This window comes from Harpia harpyja, chromosome 21, assembly GCF_026419915.1.
Source record: "Harpia harpyja isolate bHarHar1 chromosome 21, bHarHar1 primary haplotype, whole genome shotgun sequence".
Lineage (NCBI taxonomy): Eukaryota > Metazoa > Chordata > Aves > Accipitriformes > Accipitridae > Harpia > Harpia harpyja.
Window position 1 is genome coordinate 3042894 of NC_068960.1, and position 21346 is coordinate 3064239.

Consider the following 21346-nt stretch of genomic DNA (forward strand, 5'->3'; position numbering starts at 1 on the left):
TGGTAGTGAAAGAGTTAATGCTAGAGGACATGTGGGGTGATTCACTGCTAAAACTCTTTGAGATCTGGAGATGAAAGTTGCTGTGGGAGGAGGACAGAGGTGGCTGTGGTCCCAGCTGCCCCTGGGCATGCATGAAGAACAGAAGAGGATGGAGTGGGGGGGACTTGAGATGGAAAGCGTAGCCGTGCACCTCGTTGCACTTTTCTGGCTTTGCTGCTGTGTAGGAAATGAAAGGCATCCTTTGTCCCTTCATCTCAACAGGAGTACCCTTTCCAAGGCCCTTTCCTCAGTTGCCAAACACTTCAAGCCTTAGCAATCTGGGATGTTTGGAGGTGTTTTCTTCTTTGCTTGTGCAAGGAGTGAAGGTTTTTTGACGTGTAAATAGCACAGTGCCTCACCTTCCCCGCTCCCAATGGCCGCTGAAGCGTGTGCTCTCCTTAACGCCCTCCTCTCACCTGGTTCGAGCACATCAGCATGCTGGTCATCCTCCTGAACTGCGTCACCCTGGGCATGTTCCAGCCCTGCGAGGACGTGGAGTGCCAGTCGGAGCGGTGCACCATCCTGGAGGTAAGGATCCCATGCTGCCCCGCTTGCTTGGGATGTGCGGGGTGCAGGGTGGGTGGTCGTCCTGGGAGCTGGGACCCCCATCTTGTCCCTTTTCCCCAGGATCCAGCCATGAAAGCCCTTCCCGTAGGGATGGTTTTTCCAATAAACCAGAGCCTGTCCTCCGAGGAGACCCGCTGCTATGGCCCTAGGTGAGACCCAAAGGCTGACTGATTTGGACTTACCCCAGCAAGATTCTTTCTCTACACATTTAATAAGGGTAGGGGGGGCTCAAAACTGGGCATCCAGCTCCCGCTGGAGATTTGAACACTTTTTAATTACAGGATGGCCAATGCCGCGGGGAACCTCTTGCTCGCAGTCAGTCAGTTCCACCCCAGGCAGGTCATTCTTGGATTGCTGCGGTCTGGTCTGTGCAATACGGCACCGGGGACTTTGCCATTTCATTCCCTTCTTCATGAACAAAAAGCATGGGACGGGCTCGTACCTGCTCTACTCCGCCAGCAGAACCCACCAGCTGAAGTGCAGCGTTGCCAAGTGCCAGGATAACTGACCTTTGGGAAATGCATACGCGTACAAAGCTCGCAGACCTTTGTTGGCCACCCCAAGCTTAGTGGGGCATCACGCTTGTCACTTCATCCCTCGCTGCGTCCTGGCAATCCCCTCACTGCCATATGCCCACAGGATTCTTTTTGGAAGCACATCCCGGCAGCATCTGGTGCGTGGGCTGCACCTTGGCGCTGGGCTTCCTGCAGCAACTCAGTTCTCAGGCTTGGAACCAACTTTCCTTGTTTCTGATGCATTACATCAACCTAGGCAGGGACTACGGACGTGTGGTAGTGTATCGGGCTTGGTTCTTTCGAATCCCGCACAGATCTGCTGCTTTACTTCCCTTTGAGTGTTTCAGCCATACGGGAAGGCCAGTGGGATCCTTCCAACCAGCCTCTCCTGCCTCTTTCAAAGACTGGGCCAGAACTGCTTGCAAATGCCAGGAATAGCAGAGTTTATCATCAAACCTTCTTTCAACCTCAGAAGAACATCCGTTAAATGCAGAGCCAAGTAAACCGGATGAATTGAGAGGCCACTAGAGGTTTGTTATGGAATGAGATCAATTTTGGAGAAACTGTTGCCACCAGAGGCATCCAGCATAGGGATTGTCTCAGAGGGTCAGGCTCAGGGATGGTGTGAAGTGGCATCCAGAGGTGGCTAGTCCATCTCCTTCACCAGAAGATGTCACACTGCAGGCAGCTGTGGGCTAAGCTGCCCCCAGAGAGCCCATCAGAAAGTGTCCGATCTCTCCTGAAATGTTACACTCCAAATGCCTGCCGTTTTTCTGCACATATTCACCCACGTGGGACTTTGTTTGGATGATGCCCGTCCCTGCCAAAATGTCCAGGCAGCCAAAGGGAATCCTGCCTGGATGAGGAGGTGACATTATTGAATGCTCATTATTTGCTTCCTTTTTTTCATAATTTACTCAGGTTGCAGTCACACAGCTTGCATGGTCTGTTCTCCCCAGAACAGACACGTATACACTCTGCGAGGAGCCCAGGCACTGAATTTGGTTTCTAATACCAGCTGAATGATTACAACGCATTGAGTATATTTGCAACAACCAAAGTATTATCCTGAAGGGTTTGCAGGCAGAAAAGGGCTGCAAGTAAAGCCATCGTTATCCCTCACCCTGTCACAGCTTGCAAGAGGGAATGGAAGCCAGAACACAAGGTAGAAAAGCCTGAACTTCTTTATGGAGGCATTCAGATGCCAGTTATTAAATGAACTGAAATAATGGAGCAAAACTTCTGTGTAGTTTATCAAGGGAAAGGTTGGTTGATGAGGCCAACAGCCAGAGAAGATGGTGCTCGCACACAGCCACGCAAAGGTACATGGATGCACAGCGGGAACTTGGCTTCCATGTGGATGCTCTGTTAATTTTACCATTAATTTACCATTAGGGCTCAATATGGAAGTGCCAGAGACACAATACCAACAGTATGGTCATTAAGAGAGTGATTTGAACAGCAGCAATCATGTCTGTAGATCGAGATGTTCCTGTGCTTTATCAAGTCTGTCATTCAAAACAACAAAGCCTCTGCACATGATTTAAAAGCAACCTGTATCTCCTGATGGTCACGTTTACAGGCAACATGTAGAAGAGTATTTACAACAGAGTCCATTTCATGGTATCTTCAAGTACATCCACATTTCACGCATGTACCTGTAGTCTCCAGGAAGGCTGGAGAAATCACAGCTGTCCAAGTCCCCACTACTCTGCAGAAGTCATTCTTTAAGTAAAGGCTGAGGCATGTTCTATAGGGCAGGACTGGATTAATTTGCGCACCTTTAATTTCTCTTCTTGTTTTCACAGTAATCTAAACCCCAAAATTTTGACCTTCAGCAGGAGGCTCCTGCGCTTGGGCACCGAGGCTTGCCAGCAGGGTGCCCTGAGGCTCTGCACCACGAGGAACCGCTCCAGTCATTCCTCACGTGCAGCAGAACTGCCCTTATAGTTACTGCTTCAGCCTCTGCTTGATGGGCATGTTCACTCCCAGCTGTGTCTGGGTCTCTGGGTAGGAACCTGGTCCCTTTGGGAGTCCAGGAAGGCATCAGAGGTGAAGCACATCCCCCTGTGTTAGATGGGACAAATTCTTTCTAGGAGGCATGAGCTGCCCAGTCTGGAAACACAGCTTCCACTGCAAGTTGCTGAGACCTCACAGACCCAACCACAAGCTGCTGTTGAATGCATAGGCTTTAAATGCCAAGAAAAATATCCAGCCTGTACAACAGTGATGTCCTTGTATCTTTGTCAGTAGATTAATAGGAGCTGCTAAAGCTTCCCAGGCAGTGGACAGGGGTTGCCATCACCCATCAGGTACTGCAGATTTTATTTCTGAGTTCAGTAGGTGGCACTTTGGTACCGGGGCTTTGCCTTGCAGCGTCTGCCAGGGTATAGGGAGTGCTGCTGCGGCGGGCGCGCTCGTGTCTCTGCTTTCCCTTTCCCTGATAAGAGAGCACAGCAGAACTGACTGTAATAATCTTTTACTGGTCTCCAGGCATTTGACGACTTCATTTTCGCTTTCTTTGCGGTGGAGATGGTCATCAAGATGGTGGCTCTGGGGATCTTCGGGCAGAAGTGTTACCTTGGAGATACGTGGAATCGCCTGGACTTCTTCATCGTGATGGCGGGGTCAGTAACAAAACCTCATAAATTTGCTGTTTGCAGTGAAAGCAAGAAAACCCCAGAGAGCCAAATCTGTAGGTTGTCCTGGCTGGTTTTCATAATGTCTTGTGAAAGCTGCCAGGCTCAAGCCAAGGCAAAGTCTCATAAGTCTTATTTGGTTTCACCTCTGGCAACTGTGCCAGATTATGGGGTGGGGTATGAATGTCAGGGCAAAAGCCATCAGGTTTTCAGTAGCAATCCTTTCACCAGTGTCATCTCTGTCAAATTAAGTGCACGCTGATCTAGTCCTTGCAATGGCCAGTATGTCCCAGTGCTCGTGGTTAAGACTGCTGTCTCCAGAATGGGTGGAAAAAGCACACAGCAGCTCAGCCCCGCTCCTGGTATGTGACACCATTAGAGTGAGGCAGAGAGGCAGAAATTGGTCAAACAAGGAGAATCTAGCCCAAAAATCTGGTTCAGAAGGTTGAAGTCGCAATGGAAGCAGCTGGCCAGAAGTTGAGTCAAATTACAAGTGCATGCAAATGCCTCCTGTAAACTTCTCTTGGTTTACATTTTAATACCATCTCCCACAGCTGCTTATTTGTGCAGGATGTGTTAATAAACAGATATAAGGAAGATCTGGGTGCTTTTGACACGAGTTCCCCCACACCCATAGGGAAAAACTGAATGGATTAAAAGCTTGGCAAGTCTAAAACTTTTCTATAAATAAATGGATTTTAGAAACCCCAGGCTGTCTTACGTGCTTAGTATACCCTAGAAAGGGATAGACTGCTTTAATTACAGAGCTCTGTCTTATTTCTGAATTCCTGGGTTTGTAATGACCAGCCTGGGGTTAATTAGAACATTCCTGTAATATGTTGGGGCATTTTTACCGTTACATTAGTGATGTACAATCTTCTCTGCACTAATGGAGTTTTGGTTTGCTCCATGTTATTTGTCTGGAATACAATTAGGAATGGCCTTACTGGTTTGAATAAAACATGAGCTCTCCTGAGCAGAGCTTCCTTTGAACCCCTGTGCAGTTACAGCCTGGGAAAGAACAGCAGGGACAACAAAAGAAGCAGTTAATTATTTTTTCTTTCCAAAGCTGCTGCAGCGTTTAAGCCAGAAGTAGTAGGGGAAGAGCAAGTCTGTGGTTGCAGGAGGAACTCGGGATCAGAAATCTGCCATCCATAACCAACGTGCTGACAGTGTTTCTGGACACTGAACCTGCAGGATGAGCACTCCTGATGGGCAAGCAGAGGTTCCCCATATCATCAAACAGATCATCCCAGCAAAGTGGGAGAATAAAATAGCACATGCGGGTAGAAAGGCTGAGCCCTCCGCTCATACCTCAGAGTCAGGTTTGGCACCAGGATCTTTGTTCACGTAGCACCTGGGACAAGGGGGAAAGTGGCTGGTGAGTCAATTTGGTAGTTTTCCAGGGCATTTCCCCACCCTCCGTGGCTGGCATGTGTTTGAGAAGAATGAAAACAGCAGAAGCACCAGGAGACCCCGACGGGAAGCCCTGCTGCCAGTCTGGCATTACTTGGGCTGAAGATGAGAAGAGGAACGGCCCCTTCTCTGGCTGATCCTGGGGCATCTCCAGATGATATTGGTGTTTTCAAGCCATAGCTGTGACATTATTTCCCACCTCTCAGAAGAGAGGCTGGTCTGGGACCTGGGCTGGCTGGTAACGGTGGTGGAGGGCAAGGAGAAGCTGTGCGATGGGCTGGGGTTCTTCACCTCTCCCACCACCACCATTCGATCCAGTGCCTGCTCCTAAAACTGGAGGTGGTTTTAGCAGGGAGCACGCTACTGGAATAACAAGAGCTGCTTTTTCCAGCAAGCGGATAGGTGTGATGAAGTTGTTATGAGGCTTTTTGTAATAAGAAGAGAAACAAGTGATAGGCAGTGCTGCCTGCTTTGTCCCATTCAGTCTCCTCAAATACACTGATTTGGCTTACTAGCAAGTATACCAAAGAGAGCGGAGGGTAAGCAGGGAAACTACAAAATATACATATCTTCTGCCTAGAGCAACAGCTTGTGTCTGAAGTTTGTTCCAGCACTGAAAGCCCTTTCATGTTTTGCTCGCCTGAGAAATGTACCCTGGAAAATTTCAGACCGAATGGAGCTTACAACCTTTCAGTCTGTCCAGCAGCCAAGTTGAAAGCATTTCCCGAGCATCAAAAATGTTGTCCACAGGAGCTGAAACCAGCAAGGTTTCTTGTGCATCCAGTCCCTGGAGATGTTGCAGGCTCATATGATATGCTTTGGACATCTTTAACTTGACAGCTGAGGGACTGGAAACTGTTCATGGTAGAAGACATCGCAAAGGCTTGTGCCTCCCTTTTTTTCAGTACCCAGAGGCTGTAGGGAATCGCCTACGAAGTGCCAGTCCACCCAGCCCTCCGGTGCCTGCATACGCAAAATTTCCAGCTCTAGCAGGTTTCTGTCAGACGTTTCCAGGGTATTCTTGGTTTACAAGTGTGACATGAGAACAAGACCCCAAACTTGGCCTTGACAAAGAAACCTTTGACTTTTTCATGAACATTTCAGATGTTTTCACCGCTTGTAGAAGGTGCAGTCTGGAATCCATCAAGTGTTTCAGGTTGGCTTCGGTGGGCAGTATAGATCCCCCTGAGACTTCCTTTCAAATCCTGAATGGAGTATCACAGAAGTCCAAAGTATCAGGGTCAGAAAGTCTGTTTCCTAGGCCAAATCCTGGGTTATTCATCTTTTATCAGCCCCATTGAAACTCCAAGGGCCAAGTAAAAGTGAGGCCTCAGGAACTGGCCCTTTAACACGCTAATAGTTGCATGTGTTCTCTGGAGTACAAAACCAGCTCCCACTGGAGCATTTCATACTCCTTTTACATGCTATTAGTAGTTCAAAAACTGTATCATTTACACTAAAATCCACTTACTCAGCCACCCGATAAATTGTGAGCGTGCTGTATTGGGACCACGCCAGCGAACAGATTCAGGCTTCGGCAGTATTCACTTCAGGGACTTTAAACAATGCTTTGTCTATTCCTGCAAGGTCTGTTTAGAGCAGACACCTGGTGCTGGCTCCAGGCCCCTCGACGCAGGTGTGAACGGGCATTTCCGATGGCTTTCCCACTGTGTGGTCCTTCATGCGGCTCCGGGCTGCTTCCCACTGCTCTGCTCCGGCTGCTTAATGAACACACGTTAGATTTAAAACCTGTTTTTGTGCCATGCTGAGTTTTAAAGCTATTCATCATGTTCGGCTCAGTTCCTACATACGAGCTTTAAGGTGGTTTTGATTTATAAAGACTCACTAACTATTTCAGGAAAAAAAAAATCTCTGGAAGGTTATCACTAAAAACAGCTCAAAATCACCAGGGCCTCTGCACAGCAAATTAAGGCTAACGGGCCAAAGTCACCTCAGTGCAATGCCAGTGATATCGCAGGGTTACGCCAAACAGCTTCAGGACAAAGACAAAAGAGAAGCAAACATCAGAACATCTAGATAGTCCCAATTAAACTTTGTAGAGCAGGGCAAGGCATCAGATACGAAGTGCAAGGCCCCGGCAGAGCAGAGCATGGGCATACGGGCAGTGATGTGCCTGAGCAAGGCTGGCTCGATACCAAACCTCCTTCTGCTGTTGTCTGAAATCCACTCAGCTGTTGCTTCAGTCCATTCGGCTGTTGCTTCTTAATGGCACGTAATGATTTTGGTCCATCCTGGCTGCAGGATGCTTCAACTGAAAATCTCTCTTTCCACTGAAGCTTCTGAAGCGCCTGGTTGCAGCAATTCAGCTCGTATTTGCCTTCCTCCTTCCATATCTGTTTGTTTATTTAAAAAAAAAACCAAACCAAAACAAAAGCTCTTTCTCCATGGGATCCAACAGCTTACTCACAGGGTTGCTTTTGATGCTGTTATGTTATTTGAACAGGCGTGGTGAGAGATTTGTGACATATTTACAAGTGCTTCCCTGTAGTCAAACTCATAAATTGTAATTACAGCCATGCTAACTAGCCATAACCCCATTAAAAAAACAACACTACACACATTTGCCACTCATTGCTATAAAAGAGCAAGAAAACTGACTTGACTTAACGTCCTTTCCAGCCTGGGAGAGAAATGTTTATGTGAAATGGAGACGGAGCATGAAAAAGAAAATGTTCCCTATTCTTAATAATAAAATGGAAACCAAACTACTTTAACGTCATTTGTCGGCTTGGTTATTCACATTTTTGTCATAGGGGAAGAGATAAGCTGGCGTGAAAATACGCTGCTAGTAGGGGGTATAATATCAGACATATCTTATTGACTTTGAGCTGCATGGAGTTGTGCAGTAATCTCCCCAGGAAGGCTGCGGATGTGCCGCCGGCCGGAGCGTGATAAGCTAATGGAAGAGGAGAGCAGCACGGCTACGAGAGCTGAGCAGATAGTTGCGGGCTCCCCCTCTGCCCCGATATCTGTGGCCCTGTCTTTGCAACTCCTTGTCGTGCCAAGTCCTGCTTTCCAATGTGTTACCTGTGCTTGCAGCCCATTAGCCCGGGAGCACGTTTGCCTGCTGGCCCCTGCACCATCGCTGCTCACGTGGGTATTTTCAGTCTCTCAGAGGCTGAAATATCCCTTATATCCCCCAGTGACAGCGTGATGCACATTATGAGCTGCAAACACGGAGTGGGTGGTTTTGCAAGCCTGGGCTATGGCTCCCAGAGCGCGCAGGCAGCGACAGCCCCAACTCACGTCCAGAGACTGAGCATCCCACGTCCTGACACCTTTTCTCTTTCCCCCGCAGCATGATGGAGTATTCCCTGGACGGACACAACGTGAGCTTGTCTGCGATCCGCACCGTCCGGGTACTTCGGCCACTACGAGCCATTAACAGGGTTCCAAGTAAGTAACACCTTCGTCCGACCGCAGCCACGCTGCCGGGCTGGCCGGCTGCCGCTCGGGCTCTGCCTGGCTCACCCCCTGGGAAAACCAGGGGGTTAAAGCCACCCCAGCTGGTTCTCTGCATGCTAAGCCTTGCAGTAGTAGTCTACTCTCCTGCTGCTGAGAGCAAGTACGTTTATTTTCATTTTTAATGGCAAGTTAGAGATCATTTATTACGATTATCAGTGTTAGTAAAGGGCAAGGGAGTAGATTTTATACCTGGGGGGGGCCACACTTTCAGGGCTGTTTTCTAATGTTTTTGTGAACGCTCTGAGGCAAGTAACTCTCTGCTCCTAGTGCAAAGTAAATAACAAAGTTCCTATAAAGAAAGGGGAAAGGTCAGTTCTAAGAACAATCTCCTTGCCCTGGATGGGTTCATTTTCTCCTGTCAGCTATTTAAGGTCTTTCCATTTCTTTGTGTTCAGGATTAGAAGCACAGCAGCCTCCGTTGCTGGTAAAATACCACAGAGGGTTTGCTGTCATGTAGAACAAAATTGGGTTCATCCACGATAGAAAGTTCAAGTGGCCCCTAAATCCATTTTCAAGTGGCTTCAGCTGCTTGTCTTCTAAATCCAATTTGAAAGACGAACCAACAAGTTGAAATAATTTCCTGCTGGAATCAGCCGTCTGCTGAGCAATCCTTTGCAAGGTACTAATTTCATAGCGCTTTCATCATTTTTTAACCAAAATCCACTCAATTCAAAATGCAACGGCATTGTATGGAAATCATAGAGGTTCCTTGCAAAAAAAAGCACATTTCCTGTTCTTTTTAAAAGCACGTTTGAATGACACAGCTCTGCCGGTCCTCGCTGAACATCCTGCCCATCATGTCGGCACATCTAGGGACAGCAAAACAAACTCCCCCAGAAGGGTTTCAGTTCCAGTACCTCAGATGAACATGCAAGGGAACAGATGGATGTTTACACACAGAAGTCTTTGAAGTTTCTTTCTGAGCTCAAATTTTTCAGGATTTTTCTTTTTAAAAAAAATAAAAAGTCTGTAAATTTGACAATGACATCATTAGAAGTTAGAAACAAGACAAAAAAGAAATGAGAGGCTAAAAGGGACCATGAAACCCTCCGGAGCTTTGTTTTCCTAATGAGGTTTTGTTGCCAGGGTTTCGGAGCAGCCCAAAAGCACAACACAAAGTTTTTCCCCAGGGTTTTTAGCGCGGTGGCTCCGTGGCCTCACTGGGACAGGGAGGAGCAGAGGGACACTGGCACGTGCTTGGCTCGGAGCCCTGCCGAGGTTTCAGGCTGGGGCAAGGATCAGGCTCGCTCTGAAGTTATTTAAATCCATGAAGCCCTTCGTAGCTCTCCCTTGAAATAGTGGGATTCTCAAGCTGGGATTCAGCTGGGCTGAGAGCAGAAGCCAGGGGAATTTGAGGATTTACATGCCTATTAAACCGAGACCCAGGGATCCAAACGCCTCCAAGTCTAGGTGAAATTTTGATCTGGGTCCAGCTTGTGTTCTTCTTCCTTAGGAGTCTGATATTGAAGCTTTGAAGTAAGCCTTTTAGGCTGTCTTCTGGTACACTTGCTGCTTTGATTTTTTTTTTTTTTTTTTCAAAAGACAGGCAACAGAAAATATTCAAATTTTTGTTAATAGTATGTGAGATTAAATCCAAAGAGCTCAATCCATGTTTGGAGTTGAGTCGCCTGGCTTGATGAGCAGCTAGGCTGGTCTTAAAACACTACCAGTGTCATCAACAAGTGCCAGGGCAGGATCAGTTTTCTTAGAAATATCTCAGTTCCTGGAGGGCAGATAATCACAGACTTTACTTGTTTATGAGACACTAACTCCGTCCACTTCTAACATCAGTACTTTTATTGTTTCAGACTGATATAATCCAGGGTCTGCAGAGAATGGATAGCGACAACCCTCTATTTTGTACTATTTTTGCAGTTTCCAGTAATAACAGAGTTACATTTCTACTCTTTCATCCATGGGGATGCTAGAGCTTAGCTGGGGGATTACCTCGGACATCCACCGCATCCCAGCCAGCAGCGCGGCAGCGGGTCCCGCTCAGCCCCGTCCATGCCATCCTCAGCGCTGGGACGGTGATGCTTCCCCGGCCACCGCACCACTGGCAGGAGCAGGGTTTTTGGCTAAGTGGCAGTCGCAAAAGGATGTCGAGCAGATGAGAATTACGGCTGGGTCAGAAGAGATGAGCCTGGTGTTCAGTCACTGTACAGGGGAAGCTGGGACCCATGAGAAATAGCCTGGCAATTTATCCCTATGATGCCTGGGCACTTTCCTGGGTTCCAGCCAGTGCTATTAGCTCTTTGCTTCCAGGCACAATAAATTCACCCACAAGATTATTTCATTTTTATTTTATTTGTTAAGAAAAGAAAGGAGAACCCCGGCCAATAAAAACATCATCTCTATTAGAAATTATTCCTTGAAAATGACTGGAAAAATATAAGTCCTGCGATTTAAATGTTTGGCAGGGGCTGTAGTTAGGGGGTTTTTTTAGTAGTGGCCACTGTTTTTTCAAATCCATTTCACTGCTTTATTTTTATTTTTCTACTATGTGGTTTAAACCAGGCATCACATGGAATGGGAATGAAAAGAAAGCCTGATCCTCATTTCAGCCTAACCGATGCTCGTGCTCTTTTCCCATGGCACACTTGACATTCTGCTGAGAGCCCAGAGCACCCTTAGCGGATAGCAAACAGATGGATTCAATCTCAAGAATGGTGCCACTAAGCAACCCAAAATACCAAAAGTAGCTGAGCAGAAAAAAGTTGTCTGGCACGGGGAGATAAATTTTAACCATTTTTGGGAAAAAAAGAGTGAGGATACTAGTTAGAGTGGGGGGAAAAAAAAGAAGAAAAGCCCAGCGTCCTCTTTCCAGTGGGAATTAAGTGAGTCTTTTCTGCTTTTCCAAAGATAGATTTGCAAGGAAAGTCTGAAGGGCGGTGCTGTGGGATGTGCTCCTGGGGGGCTTACGATGACAGCATGTGTTGGGAACAAGCGTTACAAAATCAAACCCCCATTTGCCTCCAGCTCTGGGTTTCCCCCCGCGCTTGGAGCAGAGGCCAGCGCTGTCCCCGCGGCTGGCACCGGCGTTGCGGTTACAGGGGATGGCAGGGATGCTGGCGGGCATCCCGCGCCGCCCATGGCACTTGCCGGCGCAGCCTGGCTGCCAGCACCGTGTCCCTTCCCCGCAGGGTGGCATTGGTGCCGGGGAGGCACGGGGATGGGGTTTGGAGGGCAGCCGGCGGGGCTGGCACGGGGCTGGGCGCCAGGATCACGGCTCCTCCGGAAAGGCATCTGCTGCCGGCGCCAGCAGCGGGGAGCCACGCCAGAGCCAAGATGCAGCTGGGCATGGAGACCTTGAAAGGCACTTGCCCTGGGATGCAGAGGTTATTACTCACACCTAATTATTTATTAGTGCAGACTTCTTGGCCGGGGTGGTTTATCCACTCGTGTCATGCTGACAAGGTAATGTCCGCTCCGGCCCCGCTTGGCTGGGTTGCGTTTCTGCTGGCAGAGTGACACGAGGAGGGGGGTAAAAGTGGCTTGACGGGGCTCTGGCTCCTGCCAGCATTGCCTGCCACGTCCTGGGAGGTGCCGGGTTGGACGGGTACTTCTCTCCTGGAGACCCTGCTCCTCCCAGCACCCATCCGTGGGGTCTACAGATGCCAGGCTGCAGCCCAGCATTGTCATTGAATTAGCAGGAGAGGCATCAGGCATGACTTGGGAGCTGGCTGAGGGAAAAAGCCAATGTGGAAATTGGTGGGGGAAGAGAGACTGCGTCAGTGTAAATGCCGCTCTCCGTTCAAATGGGATGACTGATGGAGAGCAGCATCCTGCTAGGGGAAATGGAGGGAGGAAAGGCTCCACGCAGGCAGGCAGGCAGGAAAAGGTGTTTGCAGAGCAGAATTTTAGTGGGATAAAATGCCTCCAAAGGCGGCAGTGTCGCCTTACCCAGCAGCCGCATTGATTTCCACCATGCTATAAACTTGAGCCCTGCTCTCTGCTGAGCACCAGGCTCACAAGGATCGGTTTCTGGTTTTATTCTTTTCTATAATTTAGCATTTGCCTTTGCCTCTTCCTCTTTTCATTAGTTCTCCTCTCATCAATTATCAGCTGTTGAAATGATGGCTGGTCGGTGTCTCAGAGGTTCATTTAACCTCTATTGAACTGCTGAGCTGCAAGTCATTATTCCCTTTTTATTCCCGTTTTATCCTTGAGTTTGAAGGTGCCCTGATATGTGAGACAGGGCAGCCCCCAGGTGCCAGCCCCGTCCCTGTCTCCTGGCCCACTCTCCCCTGGGCAGCGATGCTTGGGAGCATGCTGCACCGAGATGCAAGAGTTAGCTGAGGCTCTGCAAGGTTGACTCATTCCTCGATCTTCTTTTTAGGATGGAAGATCTTGCATAGAAATCAGCATTTCCCTGGCAGGAAAGGTGCTGGGGGAGCCCCTGCTCCGCACAGAGGTTCACAGGGAGCCTTGCAGAGAGGTGCGGGACTGGCTGGGAAGGTCTCCCAGCACCCTGTGCAGGAGGAGGGGAAGGGAGCAGAGCGGAAAGCTTTCCTTAGAGGAAGAAACATTTGCATCCTGCTTTCCCCCCTCAAAAAAAGTCAAAATTTCCCCCGCTTCCCGTGCTTGGCAGTCCTGTGGCCAGCAAGGAGAGGAGTCCTCCATGGAAGAGTTGTCGTCCACGGAGGAAGCCCAGAGAGCAGCCGCATCTATCATCCTACACGAGGCTCTGTATTGTTTAGGGGAACAATTTCTGTGACTCATGAGGGATGTTCAATATGTTTATAAATATATATTTTGACAATTTCTTGGGAGGCTGATGGTTTGCAGGGGCGTTTCTCCAGGAAAGACTGTCTTGCAGCTTTCCCCATGCTTGTGTGTTGTTGAGTGTTGTGTTACTGAAAACGTCTGAAAATCCCACCCTTAAGGCCACCCTTTGGAGATACGCTGTTTGTTCCCATCTGCTGCTAAGCCTTTTGCACTCTTTACCTTCCTTTTCAGCCTTAAAGTTTAGGGGAAAGTATAAACATCCCAGTTCCTCTGCCCAGGATGCACTGGCTGCACAACCAAGCTGGGAATGGTGTGGCATTCACACTTTCCCTGCCAAAGTGCTCCTCTAACCTGTTTTCTCCTTCTCCCCACAGGTATGCGAATACTCGTCACCCTGCTGTTAGATACTCTGCCTATGTTAGGCAACGTCCTCCTCTTGTGCTTCTTTGTCTTCTTCATCTTTGGGATTGTCGGTGTGCAGCTCTGGGCAGGGCTGCTGAGAAACAGGTGTTTCCTAGACAGGAATTTTGCAATGTAAGTACAGCAAAAAAAATCTCCACCTTTTCTTCCTTTCTCTCTCTGCCCTGCCGGAGAAACCTCGGCGGTCAGCAGGGTCAGCATCCAGCCGGGGTGCAGCCAGGGCTGGATCCAGCAGCTGAGAGCACGACGTGGCTGTGCTCCACGGCTGCAATGGCAGCTCTTAACTGGGCTGTCATCTTGATTCACAAGGTTGTTGGCTTCAGGACTCCCAAGTCTGGCCAGGTACTTTTTGTATGGCAAAACCCACTTGTCAGCAGGTTGCTGAGGGTTTGGAGTGGCTTTTTTCATGTTTTCCCTCTGCACCTGAAGGACAAGGACATTAGTGGTTTGGATTATGTCTGTCCAAGGAAGCTGAGATACCTGACTCTGGGAATTTAAGGATTTAGAACAAACAAAAGCATTATAGCTCTCCTAAAATTGCCAGCTCCCAAAACTGTACCGGTCTGGGAGGTCACCTAGCATACCACACACCTGGCAGGGTGTTGATTAGGTGGTCTGCATGCTGGTACAGACAGCACCATGGAGATGCTGCTGAAACACACAAATAAATCTTTGTAGGCATATTAAGATAAGAAGCTTGATGGGAAAGGCATTAAAGATGTTTGTACACTGCTCTCAGTCTGGGACAGGCATCAGGGATGGGCAGCACATTTGATCACCAGCTCTTTTTGATGCAAACTTTAGTTTTGGTTCTTCCAAGCTAGGCAGTTGCATAGACCAGGATCCTTGCCACGTGCTGAGGGTGCTAATAGGCCTTAATTGCCCTGATGAGTCTCACCTGGGACCCCCACCCTGCCCATGGCCCAGGAGCTCTATTTAAGCTCAGCCTGTGACTCTTAGCCCTGGTTTGAGCTGTGTTGGTGGTGTGCCTGTTTCCAGCTCTCTTTGTTCCTGGTTTCTTTGGCTCCTGCCTGAGTTCTCTGGATGGATCCTAGATCTGGTTCATCACTTCCCACGTGTGGGGCTTCGAATGGACCCTGCTGCCAGCCCTGGGCTCTGCCTGCTGTGTTCAGACTCTGTCTGTGCAGGTGCTGCTGGTGCTGGGATGACTCTTGGCTCCTGGCTCATCCCCTGCCACAGGGCAGCCCGGCTCTTGCTGCTCCCCAGCCATCCCTCAGCATGATACTGAGCCTGGGCTGCTCTGCACTTGCCCTTTCAGAGGTGCAATGTAAGGGCACACCTTAAAACCTATCAGCACAACAAAAAGATCAAAACCAAGTACAGCCTGCGAGCTTCCACAGAAAAGGGAGGTCTGCGTGGGAAAATCTTTCTGAAAGGCTCCTGTCAGAGGCTGCTGAAGATGTCAGTGGTTCAGAGGTGAGGAAATGCCCGAGACTAGCTAATCAGGGCAACTCTAGCTCTGTAAGAGAAGATAGAGCCTGTAATTATATCTGTTTGTAATCATCTGCTGTCTGCAACTTGCATTGTGTCTGGAAGACAGGCAGAGATTATGTGTCAGCTCTACCCCAGGTCCTGTTCCTGCCTCTCACTGATTAGTCCTGTGGCTTTCAGCTCTCTGAGCCTTTCCCTGTACTGCAGACCATCTCTGATGGCACTTACTCATCCCACCAGAGATGCTGAAAGGCAGAAAATCAATGAGTCTGCCATGTGTGTATGCTTCTGCTCCTGCATCTTGATGCTTCAACCTCACAAGCTCTCTCCTGCACCCACAGCAGGTATTTGCTGGTCATCAAGACTCTCTGTCACTCAGGGTAACCCCTGAGCTGTCATTTAAAAGCCTGAAAACTCGTGGTAAAGCTGTGCTCAGGTGGCCCCGTTGCATGGGGCACGCACTGTGTGCGGGCAGTGCTTTGAGCACAAGGAGTGCAGAGCTGTAATTAGCTTCAGTGAGTCCTTCTCATCCATTTGACCAGGTTTTTAAAATGCTGTGTGTTTTCCTGCAAAGTGGAGCTTTTAAAATTAACCACAGGGGAAACATTTGCTAAGTACAGATATTAAGCAGGCTGTTATGTAATGGCCATTAGCAGCTTCAAAGGCATCGCAGGATTTTCTTATCAGGGTCTTGGTCCCGGTCACTGAAAGCAAATTCAGGTTCCCTGTGCTAATCCTTGGGAGCTGTGTTTGAAAAGGCAGGAGGTTTGTAAGAGGTCTCCTTCCTCCTTCACCGCAGCTCTGCGCTGGTTCCTGGGTCCCCTCCAGCAGCAGGTAGTGGTGAATTTGGGTGGCTGTGGGTTATCCTTTGCCTGTGCCCAAGTCCTGTTTCTTGATGCCATGTGCTCAGAGATACTGTGAACAAAGTTACAGCATTCCAGAGAAATTTGGAGAAATGAGGCTTCTGGCATGCCCATGGGGCAGCTCTGTTGCAGGACAGGACTACTCCAGCTCTGCTGGTGCCCGTATCAGTATAACAAACGTGGGTTGCTCTGGTACCATCACCCAGACTGAAGCTACTGTCTTGCTGGGTTAGCTTTAGACCTGAGAAACCTTGCTGCAATGAACCAGTCCCTCCATTTCCAGCTAGAAGCTATCCCAGGTTGATTGGAGCTTGGTGTGGAAGTTTTGGGGAATCCGGATGGAACTATTCCCATCTTTTCTGTCATTTCCCGATTCATTCTCCTGAATCTGCAGTTCCAGGCATTGGGATATGGTTCACCCCTGCAGTGGTCTTTAATACCCCAACAGCAAGTTGTTTAGGGGGAAAAGGGATGGAGTGGCAGTAACAGGGAAAGCACTTTAGGGTTACATCTTCCTGCTATTGTACAGATGGACCAAAATATACAGCATTGGGCCCAAACTAGCAGGTCCTGCTGACCAGCAGCAGGATGCCATCTGCCTGCAAGACAGTGTGGAGATATAGGCAAAGTCAAGCCCAGGGTTGGATTGGAGCAGGTCCATCCCTGTGTGCCCAGTGTCGGTGCTGGAGAGCCCTGACCATCCATCCCATTCTAGGCAGAGCTGCCAAAGAGAACAAAAACAACAACAAAACCTTCACCCAGGGGATGCAGGATTAAAGTTAAGCTGTGGTTTTGCTTAGAAGTAAACAGAATAGAGCTCTGCGGGAAAGGGGGAATGAGATTCTGGTCGTTTAGTTTTGTCTGCCAAGTCCCACTAAATCCCAGTGGTGTTGTCCTCAGCCTAAAATAATGTTTGCCAGCCCTTCAGCAGGCTGGAGGATGGACGGGCGTGCTGTGCACCCAGGTTGGAGCTGAGCAGGTGATGGTCCTGGCTCAGATTTTCCTTAGAGCCCCGTAAAGGGGAAGACCTGAGTTACTGGTGGGGCTCACCTTGGTGGTGGTGTCAAACCCTCCCAGATGAAAACAGAACTGCTTTAAAGTGAGGGTGAGCATCTGAACACAATCCAGGGTGCCAGGCAAGGAACGGTCATAGCCCCAGAACTTTTCTGGAGTAAAGGAAGTGTAAGTGAGCTCAGAGACTGGTGCTTCAAATACAGTTTCTTATCTGCTGCATGCTTCTTTGCACACTCACTGCCAGCAGCTTTCTGGGCCGTTCAGCTTTACAGCAGGCATCAGATGGAAGAAGTGACTTTGATTTTGCCATCATTCTTCTTCCTGTGGAAACCTTTTCTTTTAAATCCCCCTTGAAAGTTGACTGCTTCAAGTAAAGAAGCTATTTTTAAATATAGTACATTCTGATAGAAATTTGGGGATTTCTTTGAGGTGCACTGGAAATATCTGCTTTCTCTCTTTCTTTGAAAATTGCACTGTTGCAATGCAATATCATGCTGGAAGGAGGCTGTTTTATTAAGGACACTCTTTGAGTAGCGACTTTGAAGGAATTACAGGCAGTTACTGGGCTGTTGCAGTAGCGGGTTAGCAAGCAATAAACTGGACTGGGTCACTGCTGTTCAGGACACGTGAGAAGCTGCCACTTCCCAGTCAGCCGTGGAGACCAGAGTGGAGTTTCAGAGGTCTCCGGTGGCTCAGGCACCTCTTCAACCCCCCGAGGAGCTCACTGACCACGTTGCATTTCCCTTGGCATTGCACAGCAGTGGGGAACAGCAGTGCCAAGATGGTCTCTGCTGCTATGTGAGCAAGTGCAGGAGATGCCTGACAGTGGGAGCTGGAGGGGAAATTTCAGAAAGGCCTTTTTGGTTGGCTTGATCTGAGAGAGGAAGGCTCGGCATGCATGCGTGGGAAGGGCAAGCGAAGCCAGCAGTTTATCTGTAAGATCTCCACGATGTGTGTCTCCCCCACGCAGCCCCTCCGGCTCCCTCCTGCCATCATGAGCTGCTATCACTGTAAATAAAGGAATTGGGTCACCCCCAGCTTGTCTGGGTTGTTGCTGCTGGGGCTGCTCCTTGTTTGTGTGTTGTTATGCAGAGGAGTGTTTTCCCCCTCGTGGAGCCTTTCAAGGAACTCAGTGGGTTGGAAGCAGGAGAGGGGAGAGAGCTGTGGAGTGCTTTGTATTTATCTAATGCTGCAGGACAGTTATAATGTGAGCAGTTCAGTCTTAATTAACTCCATACCTGCTTGGCATTGTACCGCCTTTGGCTCCTTGGCTTTTGTAGAGCTGCGAGAAGGCACATACGGCCATGGCAGACAGCTCTGAGTTTGTCTGAAAGGTGCTACTGAGTTCTGCTTAATTGCTCCTCCTGGCATCACTCTGTGCAGCAACGTTGGGTTGTCAGCAGGATTTCCTCCAGAGAGCAGCCTCCTCTTGGAGGGAACGGATCCTGCTTGGTGCTGAGTTTCCTCCACCTTTTCGCTTTCCTCCTCTGCTCCTCAGAAAGCTGAAGCAGGATTGTGCTCAGCACCCACACCGTACTCCAGCAGTTGTGGATGATGTCCTGCACGGGCTGGTTGAGCTGGGAGGACTGAGCCTGGAGGAAGATGGAGCAGAGAATAATTGTTCAGCCTCCTTTGACATGGGGGAGAATGGACTTGCCTGCCCCGCTGCTGTCCGTCCTGCACATGAACATGCCCAGGGACAGAGAAAGGGGAATACATTGCAAAGCTGCTGCAATCCCAGAGAAAGATGTGCAGTGGGCAGCCAGCCGAGAAAGGGGTGTTAATCCTTTCTAATGTGATAACAAGATCCATTCTGGGGCTTAGTTTCTTGTGTCTTTTCCCCAGAGCACAAGGGTCTCCTGATTAGTGGATTCATTACCATTAATAAGTTATTTGGACTATGCCTGTTAGCAAGTAACAAGGAAGTCAGATTGACCTTTCCCGTATGTGGAGGTAGACGGTCTTGGCAGAGATAATTCATTTATTTTGTGGATACTGGGGATTCCTTCATTCTGCAACACTGTTGTTTCTCATTCTTGCTCTCCTTCCTTCTTTCCCCTTTCTGGTTTTGCCAGCAGGGTCATCAAGCAGAGGAACTGGAAAAAGGTCTTAAATTTGCAGTGCTTGCTGTCAGCTGGTGTGTCCCTTCCCCTCTGTACTCAGTGGTTGCAGAGCATCATGCAGGTGCGGGTCCCTCCCAGCCGGATGGATGCTCATGGTGTCTCTGTGCCCAGGGCAGACATGGAAGAGAGAAGGGTTGGAAAAGGGCTGGGCAGAAAGTGGCCCCCATGCGACTGATTTTGGCCTGTCATAGGGAGGACTTCTAGCTTGTAAATCATTTTGGGGGCAGTGGCAAAAATGAGCAAGGCAGAGAAAAGTGAGGATAAAATCAGGCAGCAGCAGAACCAAATCAAGCTTCATCCACCCTTCACAGTCAAGCTGTGCTTTGTTTTCCTGGTATTATTTTCCTCCCACAGCCACCAAAGTGTGTCGTTCTTTTGGTTCTCCAGAGGGTTTGGGCCCAGATCTTCTCTATGCAGCTTATTAGATCACAGCCCAGGGCGCTGTGTCTGCAGGCAGTATTTCTTCTTCAGCCCAAGGCTTCCTAAATGGTGACTCATGGGAAACATGCAGCCTCCTAAATCTGTGTATGTGGCTCATCAAGGGCCTTTCTAGTTGTAATGTGTAGTGAATAGTGAAGCATTGCACAGGAGGGGAATTGGTCCTGTAGGTCCCCAGGCTGGTTGCTTTCCCTCCCTCCAACAAAAGTGGGTGCATGGGCTGCAGCAGAATTGGCTGGCACACTACTAGCTGTGTCCCTCCCTGTCCAGCCTGCCCAGTTGGAGTGGGCATATCAGGAGATCACAGATCAGCTCTGGGGGCTGAAATAAAGGTGATTAATCTGCAACAATGAACGTTTATCAGAGTCCCACAGCTGGCAGGGCAGATAGCTGCAAAGTCGCATGTGGCACTGAATGTTGTGTATATTGTGCCGCGGTGGGAGAGGTAGCTCTCGGGGGAGCTCGGGTGTGAGGTCAGAGTGGAGCATCACGCTGATGCATCAGCCCTTCTGTCTGAGCACTTCTTCCATGGTCAGTGTTCTTGGCACAGGCATGTGTGTGTCTGCATCTAAACACGAAACTGCTCCCAGGAAAGGAGCTTGTGCATCCATAGCTGCTAATTACACAATCAACCCTCCAGATGGTCCATCTCCCTCTGCAAGTCCAGCTTTGCTCTGGGTAGAATCCTAATTATACTGGCCCGTGAGCTGTGGTGTGCTAAGCCTTCCTGTCCTGCCTGCTGCCAAAAGGTGCTTGTGATCAGGAAAATCCTGCTGCTGGTGGTGTGGTGGGGTGTTGCTTCCAGCGTGGTGAAGGAAGTAAGTTTTTGCTGAGTTTCACAGTTCCACCTGGCTCTGGAGCAGATTTTCCTGGAAGATCAGTTGCAGTTTGGAAGACTATGTCCCTGGAGTGGCAGGTCCAGGTCAAAGAGCCTTAGTGAGCATTGTTTTAAGGGAAACAAGAAAGGGCAAGGGATGTTCCCAAGATCACACAGGGTTGTTGCAGGGCTGGGTGTTCAATGTGTAGTTTCAGGGTTGCAGATTACTGTCTGAGACTTGCCTCTGTGGCTGTCTCTGCTGCAAGCACCAGGTTTGGGCACTGAGCTGCCCAAACAGCAAAAATTTCAAGTTTACATGACTTGTCACATGGCGGATTTGAGAGCTGCAGAGATCTGTTGAGCCTTAGCTGAAGGTACCAAATGAGACCTCTCCTGCCATCACCTTAGGGACTCATAGAGTAGCTCTTTGCCTGTAACCCATAAAGTCCTGGTTTTAAGAGTGGTGAAGTCAGCCCCGGGGAAGCTGGTCATACCCTACAGTCCTGTGGCCATGCCACTTTGCTGTATCAGGCAGTGCACAGTGTAGTCCAGGCTTGGTCTGGGCTCTGGGGGTGTTAGACCATCCACAGAGTGCAGAGAGCCCTGATCCCAATGTCCTATTTGAAAGGCTTCAGAGCTACTGAGCACCTGCTACTGAGTTTCTTGGGAGGAGGCTAGCAGGACATGCACCCGTGGCCTCTCAAACCTGGAGGTTTCAGAGGAAAATGTCCTTCCTGAGGCTGGTGAGGCTGGGATGGCTCTGCCCTGAGCTACATCGTGTGTTATGGAGGTGCAGAGCCCTCCCAGTACCTCCCTGGGTGAGCAGGCT

At 49.2% G+C, this 21346-nt stretch overlaps 1 protein-coding gene across 5 annotated transcripts in view; it reads left to right on the forward strand.

The window, feature by feature from the left end:
- The first annotated feature begins 352 nt into the window (after positions 1-352).
- The window catches only part of LOC128134739 (voltage-dependent T-type calcium channel subunit alpha-1H-like), a 129112-nt gene continuing 108118 nt past the window's right edge, over positions 353-21346 (forward strand). For 3 of the 5 annotated variants that reach the window (XM_052772817.1, XM_052772818.1, XM_052772816.1), the window contains exons 1-4: positions 356-567; positions 3615-3748; positions 8496-8593; positions 13765-13924. In XM_052772817.1, the coding sequence (XP_052628777.1) occupies positions 475-567; positions 3615-3748; positions 8496-8593; positions 13765-13924 (485 nt within the window). In that variant the 5' untranslated portion in view covers positions 356-474. Of the gene's footprint in view, positions 568-3614; positions 3749-8495; positions 8594-13764; positions 13925-14933; positions 15248-21346 lie in introns of those variants that run through there. The other 2 variants (XM_052772815.1, XM_052772819.1) reach the window with 2 other exon arrangements.